The sequence below is a fragment of the Vigna unguiculata genome, chromosome 5 (assembly GCF_037176805.1).
Source record: "Vigna unguiculata cultivar grain cowpea cultivar isolate G323 ecotype 2 chromosome 5, ASM3717680v1, whole genome shotgun sequence".
Lineage (NCBI taxonomy): Eukaryota > Viridiplantae > Streptophyta > Magnoliopsida > Fabales > Fabaceae > Vigna > Vigna unguiculata.
Genome location: NC_140796.1, coordinates 42,364,190 through 42,384,325, shown reverse-complemented (window position 1 = coordinate 42,384,325; position 20,136 = coordinate 42,364,190). Strand labels below are relative to the sequence as shown.

Genomic DNA, 20,136 nt, shown 5'->3' with positions numbered 1-20,136 from the left:
TTCACCATTATCCTCAGCTTGATAATATTCCAACATATATACCTCCTCTACTACACAAATTGAGTGAATGACATACATATTGACTTCACCATGTTGCTTCGCAATTTGGACCATATGCAGTGCACCAACATCATCAACGAAATGCTGCAACCTTTCCTCCAACACTAGACAACATCCTACTGAATAGCAAAGGTCATTCACATTAATATAACCCATTTCTCTCAATATAGATAGCACCTCGAAGTAAGACCATTTGTCTTGATCACACGACAACTAACTTCTTTGGCCATCAACATACTTAATTCCCCCTCATTCACGAAATGTCTTCCATGGTGAATAACCACTTCAAACTTGTTATCTTCCATCAAATATGGTGAGTACTGGTTGTAAACCTATGAAATGACCACATACCCACAACAATATACTTTTATTACAACCAATATCACCGACAAACCGACAAGATACACTAACCCCATTAAAGGGGGACCACAAACTACACACGAATGTGAAAATGGTGGGACAACACATAAGCATCGAAAAAACTAAACAAATATTAAACTGAAAACGACGCTCAAGCGTTCGAATCAAAACCCTATACCCAAAACCCCCCAATTTCAGTAATTAAACATAACATCCATAAAACCCTAAAACGCAAAGCTATAAAATTCGAAGCAAAACTCACCTGGAATGCTTAACGAGTTCGATTACAGACGACAACCACACGAATGAAATGCGTGCTGCTCCCAATTAATCACACCAACGAACGCAATGCCTCGAGAATTGTTTTTGCACCTGATCCCAATTCCACCCTCAATAACCCTAATTCGATTTCAACCAATTCATCTTCCACATAAGTGCATTGTTATGTGCCACGTAATTCCAAGTGAGACAGAGTTAAAGAGCCATGTCACTGTTTCGTTACTGATTTTAACGCTGTTAACTTTGATGACTAAATTGGGTAACTTTTGAAAACTTGAGGATTAAATTGAGACACTAAATAATTGAAGGACCATTTTTGAAAATAGCTAACAAATTAGAGGACTAAAACAATAATTTAGCCATATAAAAATTAGTCTAACTTTTACATTTTTTATGAGAGTCTTGTCTAGAAAAGAATTTTTTTACAAAAAAATATAAGAATATAAAATAATTTTATTTATATTTTTTTTGTCAACAATGATTTATGGTAATAATTTGATAATTCATAACCGAATTCCTAGCATACTTTTTTATATTTAGATCGAACTTAAATATGCAAAATTGAAAGGGATATGATAAAATGTGAAATGATAGGTTAATAAATTTTATTAGCATAAATTTTAATATATATCATCTTTGAAGATATATTTTAAATTTGATTGAATTTTTCAAAATTATTTATAAGGTAAAATTTGCATTTACTTATTTATATATATATATATATATATATATATATATATATATTATAATTTAATTATTTTTATATAAGAAAAAGGAAAATAAAATTGAGGTGAAGGTAGTGAGTTTTGGGTCTAATAAGTTTTGAGTTAGTGTTTGACTTAAAAGCATCTCTATGATATTTAGGTTTAATTAGTAATTTGATTCATATATTTAGACATTTGATTTCTTTTGGTTTTTATACTTATTTTGCATTCAATTGAGTTCTAGTTTTTATAAAAGGACTCAATATGGTATTTTTCGTTAAATTGACGTTAACACTATTTGAAAGTGTCACATGTTAAAATTTAAATCTATTACGTGTCAAAATTTAAATTTACTATGGGTCAAAATCCAAGCCATCTTAGCGTCTCTAACCTTGACAGTGACATTTTCAAAGTAAAATATGATCTAAATTTTGACACGTGACAAATCCAAATTTTGATATATGACACTTCTATTTAATGCTAAGGCCAATTTAATAATATAGTTATATTGACTCTTTTGTTATATGTATATAAAAATAAGTACTTAATTGAATTCTTTTAAAAAAAAATTAGAGACTCAATTCAATAAAAAAACAATTATAGGACCAAAACGAATTAAATACAAAACCATGATATTTACTTTATTTGGACATGTGAGGAGTAGTGGTATAACTTTTTTAGTTCTTAGGAGAATTTGGACTTGTTCAATTATATAAATAATATATATAAATTAATATTTTTAAGTTTAAAAGATCTTTTATATTTTATATTTTCAAAATTTTTATATATCTATTTTCACTACATCAAAATCTTTTTTTAAGATCCCATTGATGGACAAAATAAAATTTGTGAAGAAATATAATCATGAAGATTAAATATATTTACCTTTAATTAAGACAATCCATTGTTGAACATTCAAACCTCATACTAGAGTTGTCAAAACGGGTCATCCCAGTCCGACCCGACTTGACCCACCACAGGTTGATTACTTAGTGAATTAACTCAACCTGGCTCACTTATTAACGAGCCAAAAAAATTCGAACCCGGCCCGGTCCAACATGGGTTGGTGGGTTAAACGGGTTGGCTCACGGGCTCGTTTAATTAAAAAAAAAATACAAGTTTCTTAGTTTTTTTTCAGTCAGAACTAAATTATAATTTTAATTAAAATCTTAATAAACTTCAATATAATCCAAATACAAACTAAAATCACAAAAAATACAAATTATCTATGCGTTGGCCCAAATACAAAGCCCAACTTAACAAAAAATATTTGTGTGACCCTTTATTTGCGGGTTGGTGAGTCAATCCGGCTCACCACGGGTTCAACCAGGGTGAGCCGAGCCGGGTTCTACATGAGCCGGGTAAAAAATCAACCCGTATTGAAATTTATGAAAAATTTTCAAACCAACCTGACCCAAACCCGTGGTGAACCGGGTTAGCTCGCAGGTTCCAACTCATTTTGACAACTATACCTCAAACACAATACACTAAATAATAATAAGTTAAGAGACATAATATATGTGATTAAAAGAAATGATAGTAATACTCTTTTAAGGAACTTATTTGATGGTTCAAAAACACATTTTGTCTATGATATTAACTCATGTTTACATAATATGAATCCGAACTTCTTTTTTATAAAAATACCAATAAGAATTGATTACGTATCACAAAATTAATTTGAATTGATATTTCCCAGTTTTTTAATAGACTTCTTAACTCATTCTTTTTGCAGCGATAGAAATGTATTACATATTTATAAAAGGACATGATCCTCCATTTGTGATATATTTTGAAAACAACTCTGCTACTACGTTATGCAAAATATAGTGGATAATCCAATTCCACAAGATCTGGTTGACAAATGTGGAAAGAGAAAGAAACATCCATACGCAGCCATTAAAGATTGAGTAGCTCCAAATTAAGAGAAATCAGTTGGAACAACATAATCAAATTTTGAAAATTTCACTCACTTTTATTTATCAGATTTTCAAAAACCGAATAGGTTATTGAAATTGTAAGGATTTGTTGAATCATTTTCTAAACAAGAAAGTCAATAATTTTAAAAGTCCAATCGGTTATTAAATTTGAAGATATTACATTGTTGAATCACTGGTTAAACTACTAGGTTAATAATTAAAGAAAAAATAACATTGACTCGCTTTTTTTTTTTCCTCTCATCTTTTATTTGGTGTGATTTAGTATGTGTCATTAATTCTTTAAAAAAAAAGATAGTAGTACATTAATTAATAATCCACATTAAATCACGTCAGAAAATAAATGATGAAAATCAACAAATAGAGTCATAGTATATTTTTTAATAATTAAATCACATAAACCGATACATAAAATATTAAAAGTTATAAAAAAAATATATTGAATACATATAAAATTTGAATGTTTATATTATACACAACCTTTTTAGTGGTTAGCAATTGTTATACATTGATGAATATGGGTTGGTGTTATTTTTTGATATTTTAGTCAGAATTTTAAAGTAAGGGTTGTCCACCAGGTGGGGCATTTAATTAATTTATGTATTGATTTTGTTGAAAGAAAAAGGTGTTTAATTGATAAAATATTAAATATCGAAAAGCTGATGTTGACGAGCAGGTAGGGGCTAAAAACGTGAGGCTTTCTATTTGGTTACTTAATGAACTAAATCTCAATTGTCACAAGTCACATTACCATTTTTGTGTGTTTTGATAGGTTAGGTACATGTACCCCATTAACAACAAGATATATGTCTCACTGTCATGTACTTTTCTTTTTCTTCATTCACTTTTCTCAGATGCAAGTAAACTTCCACAACTTCCACAATGCATCATGTTACAAAAGTCTTAACTTTTTTTTTTTTTTCTCGTCTTCTCCTTCACAATCATTCAACAAGGAATTTCATCACACAACTCACCAATAATGTTTCATTCCCACTTCACAACTGTCGCTGACTTTAGCCACTTCCCCATTTTTAATGTGTTCTGACCCCTACCTTGTAAGAATACATACTCACAATCTTAGGTTTTTCATTTGAGAAAAATATTTGATAAATTAGACATTAATGAACTATACAAACATTATTTATATATAAAAGAGTTAAGATATTATCTCCGATCTAAAACTTTAAAACAATATTGATGTGAATTTTCTTTGTTATATATTGTTCTTCAGACTAATTTACACTTAATGTGGGGTCAAACTCACACTTAAAATCTTAATACTTATAAATTAAGATAAGACTTAATTAGTAATTTGGTATCTACATTTAGGTTTTTGATTTGTTTCGTTATATATTTGTTTTCAACTCATTTGAACCTTTATATTTGTAAAAAGATTCAATGTGACTCTTTCTATTAAGTTGGAGTTAATATTATTTAAAAGTGTCACGTGTCAAAATCTAGATCTTATAATGTATCAAAATCTGAATCATCTTCTATCTTGAAACTCCATTTATTTTAACATGTGACACTTTCAAATAGAAGATAATCCAAATTTTAACATGTAACAAATCTAGATTTTAACACGTGACATTTCCAAACATCGTTAATGCAAATTTAATGGAAATGGTTACACATTAAGTCTTTTTTACAAAAACAAAGACTCAATTGATTTTCTTTTTTAAAAACTGAAATATAGAGAACAAATTAATAATTAAGCCTAATACAATTATGTATGGTTACAGAAGCTTTGGAAGTAGATAAACATTGTCCAAAATCTTGAAAATGTTTGGTAAACCTAGTCTTGTGAACTTATTATTGAGCATTTGACGAGAATGAAGCAGAAGAACATTTATAGTAAAAGGGTGACAATAATTTCTACCAGTTTGCACAGTATTTATATATGGTGGAACTACTAATTTAGCCATATCCATTGTTTCGAGTCAAAAAACGTTGACACACATAATTCATGCACGGAATTAATGTTATTGATGGGTGCTTGAGAATAAGAGCACAATGGAATGTCAAAGTGGCTGCCATAATATGAGGTTTTAGCCAATGAAGTGTGAAAGAGTGCACTCTTATTTATTTTGGATCAAAATCACAATGCCTTGTGGAGAAGAAGATATTTGAACTTCACAAGCAACTCACCAATGTGTTTGGAGCAAACAAGCAACAAAAATGGATGTCTCAATATCATTCTTCTACAAGGAAACTTTACAACGTTTATCATTCTTTTCTACCATTATCACGTGTCCCATTAATATTTACTATCATTTAACTACTATTTATTTATTTAGTCATACAGAAATTAATATATCACATTAAACCTTAAATTTGTCGAAAATGTTAATAATTTATGGATCTCACTATTCATCTAATGAACAAGTTTTAAGACACTTTAGTCTTCAATCAATTTTAACTCATAATATGTCGTATATAAAGTACTAAAATGTACTTTTCTTTGACTATATTGTATAAATTTTTGAAGTCATTAGGACAATAAAAAATATTAATATAAGGTTGAGTAGTTAAATCCGTATTAATTGAATAATGCATTGAATACCATTAGAAATAGTATAGTATTATAATCAAACAATATTAGGTACCAAGGATAAAGCATAAAAATCAAATCAATTATATCTTATTTTTGACAATAATTTTTTTTTCTTAATTATGACATGCTTAAATTTAGAATAAAAAAGAGAAAACAAATGCTTTACATTATCATTTTATATTTTTAAAAAATCGAAATTATATTTCTGGACTTAATTAACTTTAAACGGATTGTGCGATTTGAACAAACCAAACAATAAGCTGATCCACCCATTTTCCAAATGAATAAATAAATAAATTCAATCCATTTTTTTTTTGCAATACATTATTTCCACACATTATTTTTGTATATTTTAGAAATCAGAAAAATGTTCCACACTCATGTCATTCTCAACTCCTGGCGTACCCCTCACGTCTCACTCATTCTCCTTTTCAAATATTTAAACCACAAAATAAGAATTAATTAGTGTCACATCAAGCTTTTTTCCTCTCATCATGTTGCTTTTCAGGTTAAGGAAATATAGAAACATTCCTTTGAATAAATTTTGGGTGAAGTTCCACATAGTTTATATTCATCTTTTATTTCCTGTACAAGTACAAACTTTCATCTTTTTAATAAATATATTTCTCTTAAAAATCAACTTATTGATGTGATATGTCAAAGGATAATTTAACAAAAACAAAGTTGAATGAAACCACACACACATGACTACAATTGTCAAAGTTGTTTTCGTGTCTTTCCCTTCTGGCATGCACAAAAGATGATAGTAGGAAGATCCAAACCATATAAATAGCATGCACATGCCATTCTTTCAACAACAAAACACAAAGCCACAAAGTCACAAACACTTTGGTATAAACATTTCCTTACATATCATATCATATCAGTGCTCCAAATGGCTCGCTTCAACCCTCTTATACTCATCACTCTTCTACTTTTGCTATCTCATTCACCACTCTTGGATGCGCGAAACATTCTCAAAATTCACACACCACAACTTCTCTCTTTCAAGGGTACCCCTCCTTCAACTAAGGCCACTAGTTATGTTAAGAGTGCTGCAACAAAGGTACTTCATCATTTTTCCAATGAAGAAGTGGTTTCTAATCCCAGCCCTGGTGAAGGACACTAACTCGATCATCAACTGAATTCATGATATCTTAGTCTTGTTCATACCCCATCACTATGCAACTCCAATACTGGATCCTGCATCCATATCTCCGTCGAGTAGAGATAAGACAAAATGTCGAGTAGAGACAAAAAAAAATTATAATATATAAGTGGATGGAATTCTTATCATAAGGTTGAATTAAATTTAAAGTCTACTCCTTAACCGGATCAAATAGTCCATAAAAGAAAAAAGTCTTATCGTGTTGCTCTTCTTCTCCATATATCTTGCATTTTCCTGTGTAATGAAAATAATATAACAGTGTTCTCATTAATATTGTTACATAGTGCATGGTTAATATTATGCAGAAAGCTTTGTCTTCTCTGCATCTCAATCAAGGTATCCTTTTTCTGTAGCAGGCTTAAGAATCCGTCTTTATTAAAGGTCACATATCTGTTTTTATGTTGTCTGATGGTAGCATGAACACATCGAAACAAATTCATAAGTATATGTGATTTGGTTAAAGTTTGTCTTAGTAAAAAGAATGCTCTGTGGATGAAAAAAAATGAGATTACTATGATATGACGTGTGTTTGCAATTCAAAAACATATATTGTTCAAATTTTTTTGGTTCAAACTCAGGTTTAGGTTACTAACAATCGAGTTAAAAAGTGAAGATGTTTCATAAAATTAAAACATTTAAAAAAATATGTATGGCCGAAAGCAAAATAAACTAGCCTATGACTTTTAACAAGAAGACAAAATAATTCAATAAACTAATATTCCAATTAATTAGTATAATTTTAGTCAAATATATATATAATCAATTTAATAATATATATCTAAAATATTAGATCGAAATAAATTATATTAATATAATATTAATTATTATCTTGCACTTAATAACATATAAAATAAATAATAGAAATAATAAACATTGGGTTTGATTTTCTATATTTTCTTTCTTTATATATATATATATATATATATATATATATATATATATATATATATAATCGTATTTTTTAAACCATTTTAGTTTTTGAGTCGAACAGTTTTTTACACTTATAAGTGAATTATGTTCATTTTGTTTCTATCCTGCTATGACACTTCAAGTTTCGCCCAAATATCTCACCTTAGTTGCGAAAGAAAATCTTAAATCTTCATTTATTTTATTTAAGTTTCAAATTTAACCATTTAATTTCAATCCAATCAACCCAAACCGTCTAAATTAAATCAATTTTAATTTTTAGTTTAATTGAATGTAATAACAAAAATTTTGTCCATTTTTTCGTTTAGTTAGCTTTACTTATATTACATGGGAAATGATAATCTAGATAACATGTTTCGTCACAAATTGGCACCCATATTTTTATTAATCGGGATACATTTCAAGTTCATGATTTAAATTTTATATTTAAACAAATAATTATGAACCATATTTTTATGAGTATCATATATGTTATACATAGGTTGTGTGGCTGAACAAGATATAGTATTGTTTGTTTTGTCTAACATACACAATCAATGTTCATTTGATTTTGGTCTAATAAGTTTTTGCTTAAATAAACCCAAAATAGTATAATTTGTCCAATAATTGTTTTCTCAATCAATGAGTATATTTTGTCTTACAAACTCAAGCCTTAAGCATGTTATAGTACATGCAAATTTATAAGTGTTTATTTTATATTTTCAAGAAATGTATGAAGATAATGTTGTAAGATTTTGTCAACATCAAGATCTCTTGAAAATATACCAAAAGTTAATTCATGCAAATAGATTTTCTACAAAAAGTAGGATATTAGTATTTCAAGAGTCAACTAGTTGTATCAACCTCTTTGTTTTGCTCAAAAGGTGGAAGGAAGCTACTTACCTAGGTTGAGTTCCATGGTTGTTGTCAAAGAAGTCACATATATTTAATGTTATGTCAATAACATTTAATGTGTTCGAGTTATAAGCATGATCAAATGCTAGAAGAAGTAAGAGCATAATGACTATAAAGATTTTACAACAAATCTTTTATTCTCAAGTTCCATATAAAGAAAATTCATGTAAAGAAGGAATATTGAAGAAACCCTTACAACAAACTGTGCACAAACTTTTATTCTTTTAAGCAATTTGTAGCCTTGTATGTGTTAAAAAGAACATTGTTTATGTTCATGCACGTCATAAAAATGTGTTTATCTTGTATCTATCATAAGAGGTTACTCTTTTTCTAGTGAGCAATCATGTAATCTATTACAACACTTTCTTTATTAACCTTTTAATCTTAACCAAATGTGGTTGCTACCCAAACAATACTTTATTTTAACAAGAAGAATTTAAACAATGACTCTAAATAGTGGAAAAAAATCAAGTTCAAAACTTCATAGGAGGGGAAAAAAGTTTAAAATATGGTATTAAAAAGTCAGTTTTGGAAGAATGTCTCCCCTACCTCAAAGTTGTTGTTTCTCTAATGATGGTCCTAAGATTGGTGGACTTAGATATAGAACTTACAATGGGTTTCACATATGAGAAAATGGATGGTGCATAAGAGAAGATTAAGTGGAATTTTAACAACATTTAGTTGTTTTAAATCAGATACTAAAAACTATGTAATTTTTTTTTGTTCGCAATTGTTATTTGAATTTTTTTGACAAAGTGTCGTTTTGAACTATGTAATTTAAATCAAATGAAATTTTTTTTATTATAATATTTTCAATGATAATTCTTTTTCGCTAAACGCGATAATTTTCTAACTTTCCGTGACATCCCAAAATTGGGGTGTTACATTAAAACCCCCCGATAATGTGTTACCGACACTAGTTCTTCCAAGGGAATTATAAACCGCGGGTAAAGCCCTTAGTAGGGGGTTAAAACCCTTAGAAACGTCAAATATAACCTCCACTAAAAACAATTATTTTTGTAGTATGTGTATGTTGAGAAAACATGAAGGGTAAAAAAAAACATGACAAAAAGAAGCAATGAGGAAACAAGAAGTTATTTTTCATAGAATCTAGAGATAGGACGTGTGTTAGCTGAAGTATTAAGAGATCAAAGAAACTAGGGCAATAAAAAGCAATCGAGCTTGGAAAAGGGTTGCATATATTCTACAACTGTAGTGTTATCCAATAACTTCAAAGTTTAGATCACTTGGAAGTAGAGTTGTCAAAGTGGGTCAGAACTCGTGGGCTAACCCGGCCTACCACGGGTTTGGGCCGGGTTTGGTTGAAATTTTTTTACAAATGTCAGTACTGGTCAATTTTTGATTCTACCCACCAAGAACTCGACTCACCCGAGTTGAACCCGTGGTGAGCCAGGTTGGTCCACCAACCCGTATGGTCACAAACATTATGTTGGGCTTTGCAATGTTGGACTGCTTTTTTAACCAAACACATTAGTGGGTTGGCAAATGGAAACCTAGCTTCAACTCCAAATAGATGGGCATAAGAAGATGCTTCAAGAGATGAAAATGTTGTGAATTTATCCATTCAAGACTCTAATATTAGTTGGATAAGTGATAGAATGCTTTGATCTTAGATAGTAATTTGTTTTTTTTTTTAATTTTAGTTTGTTTTGGAGTTTAACATCATTTTGGATTGTACTTAGATTGTATTGAAGTTTATTTAAATTTTAATCCGAATTATAATTTATGAGTTGAGAAAAAAAATATTTTTTTTTAATTAAGTGAGCTAGTGAGTCAACCTGTTTAACCCACAAACCCGTGGTGGGTTGAAGCGGGTTCAAAGTTTTTCGGCTCACTTATAAGTGAGTCGGGTTGGGTTGGTTCACTAAGTGGCCAACTCGTGGTGGGTCGGGTCGGGCCGGATCGGGTGGCCCATTTTGACAGCTCTACTTGGGAGAATGTTAAAAATTGAATCAAACTTTGGAGGTCATGGTACAAAGTTGTTAGTGACATCCTTTGTCAAAGTGGATTTGATTGGGATGGAACCAAACACATGATTATAGTTAGCGATGAAAATGTATGGAAATGTAAGTACTCTTTTATATTATCATTATTCAAAATAAAATTATAGTTGTGTTATTATTTACTTCTTTTTCTTTTTCAAGTCGCATAAGGAGGATAGATATTTTTTATTCAAAGCAATTCCAAATTAGGATGATATAGTAGAATTATGTGCTAAAGATAGAGTAATCGATCATGGAGCATAAACTACTGTGGATGTTGATGAGGTCATGAGTAGAGAGGTAAATGAAGTAGCTTTTGTGGGTTTGGAGGATTTCAATGCTACTATAGATTTGGAGGAACCAAACTCTAACTTAAAAAATAAAACACAATTTTCAAGTTCTACTACTACACAATCTCAAAAAGTTAAGGAAAAAGAGTTAATGGTTGCTTCAATAAAAGATGTGGTTGAGTCTTTTATGCAACTAACACATGTATATGGTGAAAAGGCTGATAAAAATGAAATCAAAGAAATGCTAGATAAGGTGTGTTAAATGCTAAATCTTAGTAAGGAACGATGGGCTAAAGTTGTTAAATAGTTAGTTTATGTCAAAAAAATTAGTTATCGTAAAAGTCCTTCCAATTCATTAGAAAGAAGATTACGTTTTGATTAATGTCTCTACAACTTAAATCATGGTAAGTAATGTATGTTTTCTTGTGTTTGATTACTTTCATGGTATTTGGTTAAATCTTCTACATATTTGTATTAGTTGAACACTATGATTGATCAATTTTGTTGAACTTTTGTAAGTCAAACAAATGTTTTTAAAGGGAATTGAAATAGGATGTTGAAAGACTTGCAAGTTGGATGATGAAAAATTATAAAACACACATTAAATAAGAAAACAGTTGTTTGAACAAATTATTTAATTTTCCTTTTTAATAGTAAAATGTTTGACATCTTAACTTTGAATTATGATTGAAAAAATCTTTTACAAATGAAGTGATATAATTTTATATCAATTTACATTATTACGTTATAATTGTAGGTTATGTTATATATTAAACTTGTAACTTTTATAATTAATGATTTTGTTGGTGGTAAATGAAGTGATCAGTAACTAATATTATTATATTTCTTTTATGCAATCAATAATATTAATATAAAAATATATTATTACTTATATTCTTTTTAGTTATTCAATATTAATTAATTTCAAAAATGTAAATTTGACTAATATTTTTAAAGTTAAATTATTAAATATTATTTAAATATTTTAAGTTAATCAGTATTTTTTTAAATTAATTTTAAAATTCTATATATTAAAATAAATATTTTTAAAATAAAATTTTATCTTACGAAAAAAAATTCAATTAATTAATTTAAATAAAATATTAAAATGTAAGATATTTCAATTATTTCATCTAAATAAATTATTTTAAAAAAATTAATTATAAAATATTTTAATTTCTTAGAATTATTGAAATCCCTCCTTCAAAAACATTGTTGAAAATTCTGAAACACTTTTAACTTGTTTTCCACCAATTGAATCAAATTATCTCACATGTATTAGAGAATGAGGATGTATGTTGAATGAAATTATGCCTAGAAATCTCATTTTTCAAACAAATTCGAAACCCATTACTTGATAACCAAACCATAAAGGGAAGTGAAAGTAATGATGACATGACACCATAAAGTCAAGTATAAATGCATTTCAATCCTCTCTTTTATTTTACCCTTTCACACTTCTCTTATTTTTCACAAATTACTTTCCGAAATTCTTGTATACATTCTAAAAACTAATTGTTGGAATATAAAAAGATGAAAAAAAAAAATCTAAACAGTAGCTTCCTACAATGAATACCCTAATAATGTTTAAGTGGTCCAGATTAAAAATCCACTAGGCCTATCTGTTTGGGCCCTTTAGTATTTATATTATCAAAAACCACCATTCATTTTCACCCTCATCATATTTTCTTTACCTGTCTGTTCTCTTCTTTCCATATGTTGTATTTCCAAATTTTAAAACAACATTAATACCGATCTTTCTCAGTTATATTTTTACAACAATTATAAAATAAACATAATTCTTTTCAATTTTAAAATAATATAAAAGGGATTGCATAAGGTTCCTCCAATCCTGTAGCTTTTAAGGGAAAGCCCATACCTTATTTCAGAAAGCCACAAGGCCCATAATCAATACGGAACTCATTGTTCCTCTCATCAATAATTGTCTCGATTCCACATTCTTTCACTTGGAAATGCCAAATGATGTCACTTTTTATTGACCTTAAACACAACAATATCCAATTATGAAGTTACAAATCATGTGTACCCATATATATATATATATATATATATATATATATATATATATATATATATATATATATATATATAAACTTGATATCTGCCAAACTTTTTATTTTGTCAGTTGTGTTGTTACAGAGAGGCTGTCCTGTCACACTAAAGTAAAACCTCTATTCAATGCTGTGATCAAAATTGGAAAATGATTTTCTGATAATTTTTTAGTGTTGTTATTCTTTTAAATCTTCAAAATATATTAATATTAAAATATTAACAAAGTTTTGATATATTTTAAAACATTAGGTTTAATATTTATTAATATATTTTAAAAGTGCATTAAAGAGATAATATAAGAAAATAAGCAAAGAATCAAATATTTTTATTCTACTTTTCATATAGGAGAAAAAAAAATACAAGACCCTAACATGTAGAAAAAGTAACTCAAACTACCAAAACAGAATGTAACTCTTTTTCTTCAATAGATCAACAAATCAGAGCTGAAAATTTGAGAAAAAACAAGAATCCTAAACTTACAAACACAATGAAGCAGAAAAACATAGGATTTACTTACAGAGTAGAGAGATATATAAGCTTTTTTTTTGAAGTTACGTTGAAAATGTAACTGACCTAAACCTACCCTTGTACCCTTGCCACCTGTACCAAACATCATGAAATTATGAGAGAAAAAGTTTGACCCTCAATTATTTAAGGGGTAAAAGATGACACCTTTGTAAGATTTTAAGAACATGAATAGCCCTTAAAGATCCATATGGTCCTTACCCACTTTCCACTTCTGCTACACCATGTGAATCATAGCCCAATATACACACAGAACCACTTGCATTAGCATGGCATAGATAGATATTTGTAACAGTTGGGAAACATGACACGAAGATGCATGCATACATACATACAAACCCATCAGCAAGAATCACATCTCAAATCTCCTTTATTGAGACATAGAGAAAGGTTTGCAAATATTGTCTTCACATGCCTCTTCAACACCGACTTAGTTGAATAAAGTTGGCATCTTGGGGGTCCCCCATTTGCCTTCAATAACATTTACACAGCTGCAAGGGGCAGAATTGGGATTCTGCTATTTGTTTATTTGTTTCTGTTCATGTTTATGCAGCATTTGGTAGGAGGAATGAAGAATAATTAATAACACATAGATTTGGAGGCATGTAGAGCCACAACAAGTGGAATTAGAAAATAAAGTTAAGAGGAATAGAGCAGAAGAAAGATTAATAAAGAAAGGAAAAAGAGGATTATAAAATTCCCACCTATATATCATTATGTACATATTATAAGATGCAGTGTCTAGTAAAGATGCATAACAGCTAGACAATCCCTGTCACTGGACTGATAAGAAAATTTTGGAGGATGTCTTTGATAAATCTGGCATAAATTAAAAAAAAAAAAAAGATTCTAAAGAAAGGGTTGTTCCCAATGCAACGGTCCAATGGCTTTTCTTTTCAAAATGGACAAAGATGTCCCAGTGAGTGATCCTAGCCAGAGTTCAGTCCCCACAAGTTCTTCATTTCCCTCCAAAAACTTCACTCACAAAATAAAAAGAATGCCTTCCAGTTCAATAACCTGTGTTGTGGGGTCCCCTAGTGCTACCTCACCTTTGCTTTGTGGAACTGATTTTTTTTGCCTTGCTTTGGTGCTGTGAGAGGTACACTTGACACTGTATAACAGTTTTACCAATCCTAAACCCCGGAACTACTGTGAAAGCAACTTGTGGATCTGATTCCACTTCTGAATAGAGGAAGATTTCATCATTCACACTTTCCATGTACACATCAGAGAATCTACACCCTTTCCCCACTTGAAAGATTGAAGCTTGTGGCTCCAAAGAGAAGGCCAAGCAGTGTAGAAGCCACACCCTCTTGGCCATCTCAGCAAATGATGTGAAGAATGCAGTGTCTGGAAACCCTCCAGCATTCACAAGGTTTCTCTGATTCATGTTGCCAAAAAATGATGACTCCATCTTGGGATGAACCAGTTTCAAGTACTTCACCCTGCAAAACTTTGCAAATGATGATCTTGGCTTCTCTGCGAGGAACTCCTTTGCTTTCATGGATTTCATCTCATTGAACCTCCCAAAGAACCACTGTTGCCTCCTGCTTCTATCAGGGAGAGACTCTTTTGACAGAGAAAAGTTGGGGAAGTGGAAAGCATCGAACATCTCTCTGCAAACAAATGCCTCAATTGCAAAACACTTGTGATCTTCTGCTATATAAACCACGTCCTGCTCAATGGCATTCACTGCAGCATCAACATCCCAATCTGCAGATCTCATCTCATCCACAATCACCCTCACGAAGTTGCGGATAGACCTAACCGCATGCCGAAGAACTGTGATAAAATGGTTAGGACTTAACCCTGATATGTGAACATTATCAAGCACTGCTAGTTGGCCACTTTGATTCAATCTCTTCTCAATTGCCTTGTTACGCTTATTGGCTTCCTCTAACTTTTCCCTAAGAAAAATAACCTCAGAATCCTTGAGCCGCACCTGTGACTCTAGCTTCTTCCCCGTGATCTCATATGTTTTGATCACACCCTGCAGCTCCTTGGATTCAGCCTCGAGAATAGCTCGCTCGGGCGAAGGGTCAAACTGTTTCTTCAGGAAACATTGTTTCAGCTCAGACAAGTTCTTCAACTCAGACACTAGCAATTGATCAGCAGCTTCGATCCCATCAGGGTCAAAAGGTGACTGAGAATATTGCAGCTCAGCGTATGCACCTTTAACAACTGAAATGCTAGCAAAAAGCTTTGCTAGAAGAGCTTCATTGGCCTTTCTCTCCTGAACCTCTTCATCATCATCTTCAACGAAAGACTCGGACCAATTCAGTGAACTCTTATTACTCTTTCCCATGTTCCCTTCATCCTTGAGATTTGCATCAGATATAACATTCTTCAACCCATCAACAGAGGCAATCCCAATCAGTGCTTTCACATGAAGAACCTTCGCAAAACTCCGTGCCAGCTTCTTTCTCGGGGTCACGGCCAATGGCTTCACCGATTCCATCTGCAGAATCAGCCACCAAAAATCACAAACGCAGATCAGAACTGTGATTAGTTAAATGTATGCAGCAAGGAGCAGCAATATCTTTAAAGGGTCTCACGAGGACAATAAAATAAAGTCTTATATTATAACACGATGGTGATGATGATGGGCATGTTCAAGCAAAAGCTTTTGACAAAACATAAAGAAATAGAGCAATGCTTTAACACATAGATCGAGGACCTTTACTAGAGAGGGAATTTTTCTTTTTGTACTACTCCATCTACTACTAAAATTTCATTGTATGCACAATTTAAACAGTGTCAAAAAGCAGTTTCTAACACACACCGATTCGAGAGAATAGAAACCAATCGAAGGACAAGATCTAAAGTTACATTAAAAAGGTCAAAATTGTAGTTTATCCACGTAATACAAGGCATCTTGTCCATCATGGCAAATTGCAGCAGGATTCTTAACACAAAACCAAGGTCTTACGTAACAAGATCCAGTGACTAATAATTAATAATAATAACTAAAAATAAAGAAAGAAAACAAAAACACCATGCTTTATTATACCATGAAAAGGAAAAAACTTTAAGCTCTGATTTAACACCACCATCTCCCACCAAGAAAACAAGCTCATCATTTCTACAAACACTTTATAGTTTATCCCAACTTCTCTTCAAGGAGCGTTAGAGCAATAGGCCCATCACTCAATTAAGCACACCCTCTTTATCAGTTTCTTTAGCATGAATTATTTATCAACCCATATTTCATTCACTTCCCATGTTTTGCATAGAAATGGTAAAATCAATTCACAAAATTCAGCTAAATTACAGCTTTTGTAGGGTAATCATTGGACATGGGTAGATCACGGTTGAATTGTGACTCCCAATGCATAAAAAAACCTGACAAATATTGTTTTTTATAAAAATGTGTGTTGGCCTGATTCATAATCCTTAGGATTCCCTGTGTTATGCATAGCTAACACCTTTATTTAGACCTGTAGTGAGATAGTACTTGGCCAACAGTGTTATCAGCAGAACCCATATGAAAGTGAACATGTCTGATATGGTAAATCTAACTTTACCATCATGACAAAAGAAAAATGTTTGCTTACAAAAGGGGTGTCACAGGGAAAAAGAAAAATTACATTTTTTACCCTTAAAACTAAAACACCAAGAATTGGTGAAGGAAAGTAACATCTTGTAGCTAAATTCAGACACTAAATTTTTCAACTTATAGTTGCTTCTCTAAAACTGGGTCCATGTAAAATAACATAACCTAACTTAAATAACATATGGTAGATAAGACATTTATATCCCTCTACAGTACGCGTGTTTTGTGGGCTGGCAAAAGTTTAGGAGAAAAAGAAACCATGAAAATGGAATGTGTTCACATAAGACCATTTTCTTTTACCCAAATGAGGAAAAGATTCAACTAATTTTTTGCTTTCATATTCAAAGTATTATTGCACATATATATTATTATATAGAAAAAAGACAATGTGATGATTGTACGTAATAGTTAGGAGAGATAATTTACATTTCCCGTGACTAAAATCACGGTCTCTGAGAACTTGCACTGAGTACAATTGTACCATAACGGCAAAACTTAAAGAGCTGTTGAACAGCATTAGCACCACTTAATTACTGCTTAATTGTTCTTTTATATCATGAAATAAATAATCCGTAACGTTTCTCAGACAAAAGAAGGTATTATAATTGAAAAGCAAAAAGGAGGAGATAAAGGTGAACCAAAATAATGGAGTTGAGAAGAAAAAATGATGAGGAAAATATTTTTGGGACAGAGAAGTTACTGTGACACATACTGATATCTTTCCAAAGTTAATGTCATTTCAACATCCATTATGTCAGAAGTTCACATGCCTATCATTAAAAAAGGTCAAAATATTACAACATGAGATTCTTCGTGCTCTAAAAAATCCATATTTTAGCGTCCAAAAAAAAAACACACAAAACAACAATTGGTGACTCAAATTTTGAAATTGAAGTTGGAACTTCACAAGTACCAAACTCCTCCATACCCATTTGAACACCCCAGAAGTCATAGTAAACGCTGCCAGAAATCATGCGTTAACTTGAGAGCAATCAATGGTTGGTTACAGACAAGAAACAACTAATAGGCATGCATAAATGAAGCATTTTCTTAACACCCTTGCTTTTCCTTAGTCAAGGCTATTTTTTTTCACTTATGCTTACACATTTTCACCAACTTTTTTAGTGTTTTCTTTCAAAATAATAACGAAAGTTCACTCAACAAGAAGCAGTTTTGGAGTAATATATAAAAGCGTGAAACAGGTAGATGGTGTAAAAAGGTAGAAAGCAGTGAGAAATTACGCGTACCTTCAGAAATATCGGGAGAAAATAATGGTGAACGAAGGTGTCAACTTCTCGTCATTGCGAAACGTAAATCTCAAGAAAACAGACAGAACAATTAAACATGTTATTATTATTTATTATTTATTTGTTTATAATTATTTGGTGTTGTTCTGTAACTCCAGGCGCGACCCTGAGAGAAACACCCTGTAACCAGAAACCATCAAAAATCAAAAGCAAATACAACAAAAATCAAAGGGACTTTTCTCCAAACTCGAAAAGCAACAACACACCCGAATGAGGAAAAACGATGAGCACCACTGACAACAACCAACACAACCAAACAAAAATAAAACAGGATCATTAAAAACGTGTCATCGGCAAAAACACCAGACCCAACAAGAAAAAAACGTTCAAAGACGAAAACTTTCCCCCGTAAAACAATAAAAACACCCTTTTTGGCAAACCCCAGAAATCCCTGGTTCGGTTTCAATGGTAAAAGTGCATAAAAAGATAGACAAAAAACAAAAGGGATACGTTATTTCAACGTTTACCTTAATATAAAGAAACACTTCCTCAATGAGCGGAAAAAATGGAGGAGTTGGGTTTGAAATTGGAAGAAAAGTAAGCGTCTTTTACTAGACTCTGGGAAGAGGTTAGTAGTGGGCCTTTGAGAAGGGAAAGAAAAACCACAGCTAAAGGACAGAAAATTCTAGAGAGAGAATTTAATGAGAGAGAGAGAAAGAAAGAGAAGAAAATGCAGAGCGAAGAACAGAGGAAGAAGAAAAACAGAGCACAGAAGGAAGAGAGAGAAGATATAAGGAGTGACAGAAAAGAAAAAAATAAAAGGGACACTGTTTCAGGTCTCAACCTGACTTTTGCGAATTTAGAACGCCACATAGGTGCAGTTACACTATTTTAATCATTTTTTATGTAATAATATATACCTTTTTCAAATTTTATTACAACATTTTTATTTATTATATTAGTTCGAAATTAGTTACAGTTAAAATATTCTTGACATCATTCAAAATCTTGGAAACACATAAATGAATATTTGTAAGAATATGATTTATTTCAAATTTTTATATATCTTTAAAATTATTTTGCAGAGACTAAGAAATGTTTTTTAATGGCATGAAATTAGTCTTATTAAATTTGAGAATAGGTATATCTGGTTTATCTATTAGTTTGCTTCTAACGTTTGAAGTTAAGCTTGGCCAGAATTACATCTGACGAGGAAATTAATGTGAATACATTATTTTATTAGTTTTGTTCCTTTTTATTTATACTGGCAATTAAAAATATCTTTTAAACAATAAATTTTCTGACTGTCAAAATTATCTTCCGTTGAAACAATTTGACATTTATTAATGAAGCTACTCAAATTAATGAGAAACATTAAATTATATATATATATATATATATATATATATATATATGCCTTGTCACATCTATCTATTCACATAATGAAGAAAATAATATATTTTAAATATTATGGTATTAGAAAATAGTCATCATAGTAAAATAATATAATAATAGATATGTATAATAGTTACAAAAAGTGTGTTGTAATTATTAATTATTAT

At 30.7% G+C, this 20,136-nt stretch overlaps 1 protein-coding gene and 1 pseudogene across 2 annotated transcripts; one reads left to right on the top strand and one right to left on the bottom strand.

Annotated features, from left to right (window-relative positions):
* Positions 1–6,789: 6,789 nt before the first annotated feature.
* On the top strand, positions 6,790–11,438 carry LOC146886459 (uncharacterized; annotated as a pseudogene).
* Positions 11,439–14,425: 2,987 nt separating this feature from the next.
* Positions 14,426–19,384, bottom strand: LOC114185361 (protein GRAVITROPIC IN THE LIGHT 1-like). Of its 2 annotated transcripts, XM_028073037.2 has the most exons (3): positions 19,102–19,384; positions 18,575–18,754; positions 14,426–16,232 (listed from the first exon to the last, which is right to left on the bottom strand). In XM_028073037.2, the coding sequence occupies exon 3, from the start codon at positions 16,230–16,232 to the stop codon at positions 14,820–14,822; it is 1,413 nt and encodes a 470-aa protein (XP_027928838.1). In that variant the 5' UTR covers positions 18,575–18,754; positions 19,102–19,384; the 3' UTR covers positions 14,426–14,819. The 2 variants fall into 2 exon arrangements, with proteins under 2 accessions (XP_027928838.1, XP_027928839.1); XM_028073038.2 differs by lacking the exons at positions 18,575–18,754; positions 19,102–19,384 and adding an exon at positions 16,452–16,764.
* Between the last annotated feature and the right edge of the window lie 752 nt (positions 19,385–20,136).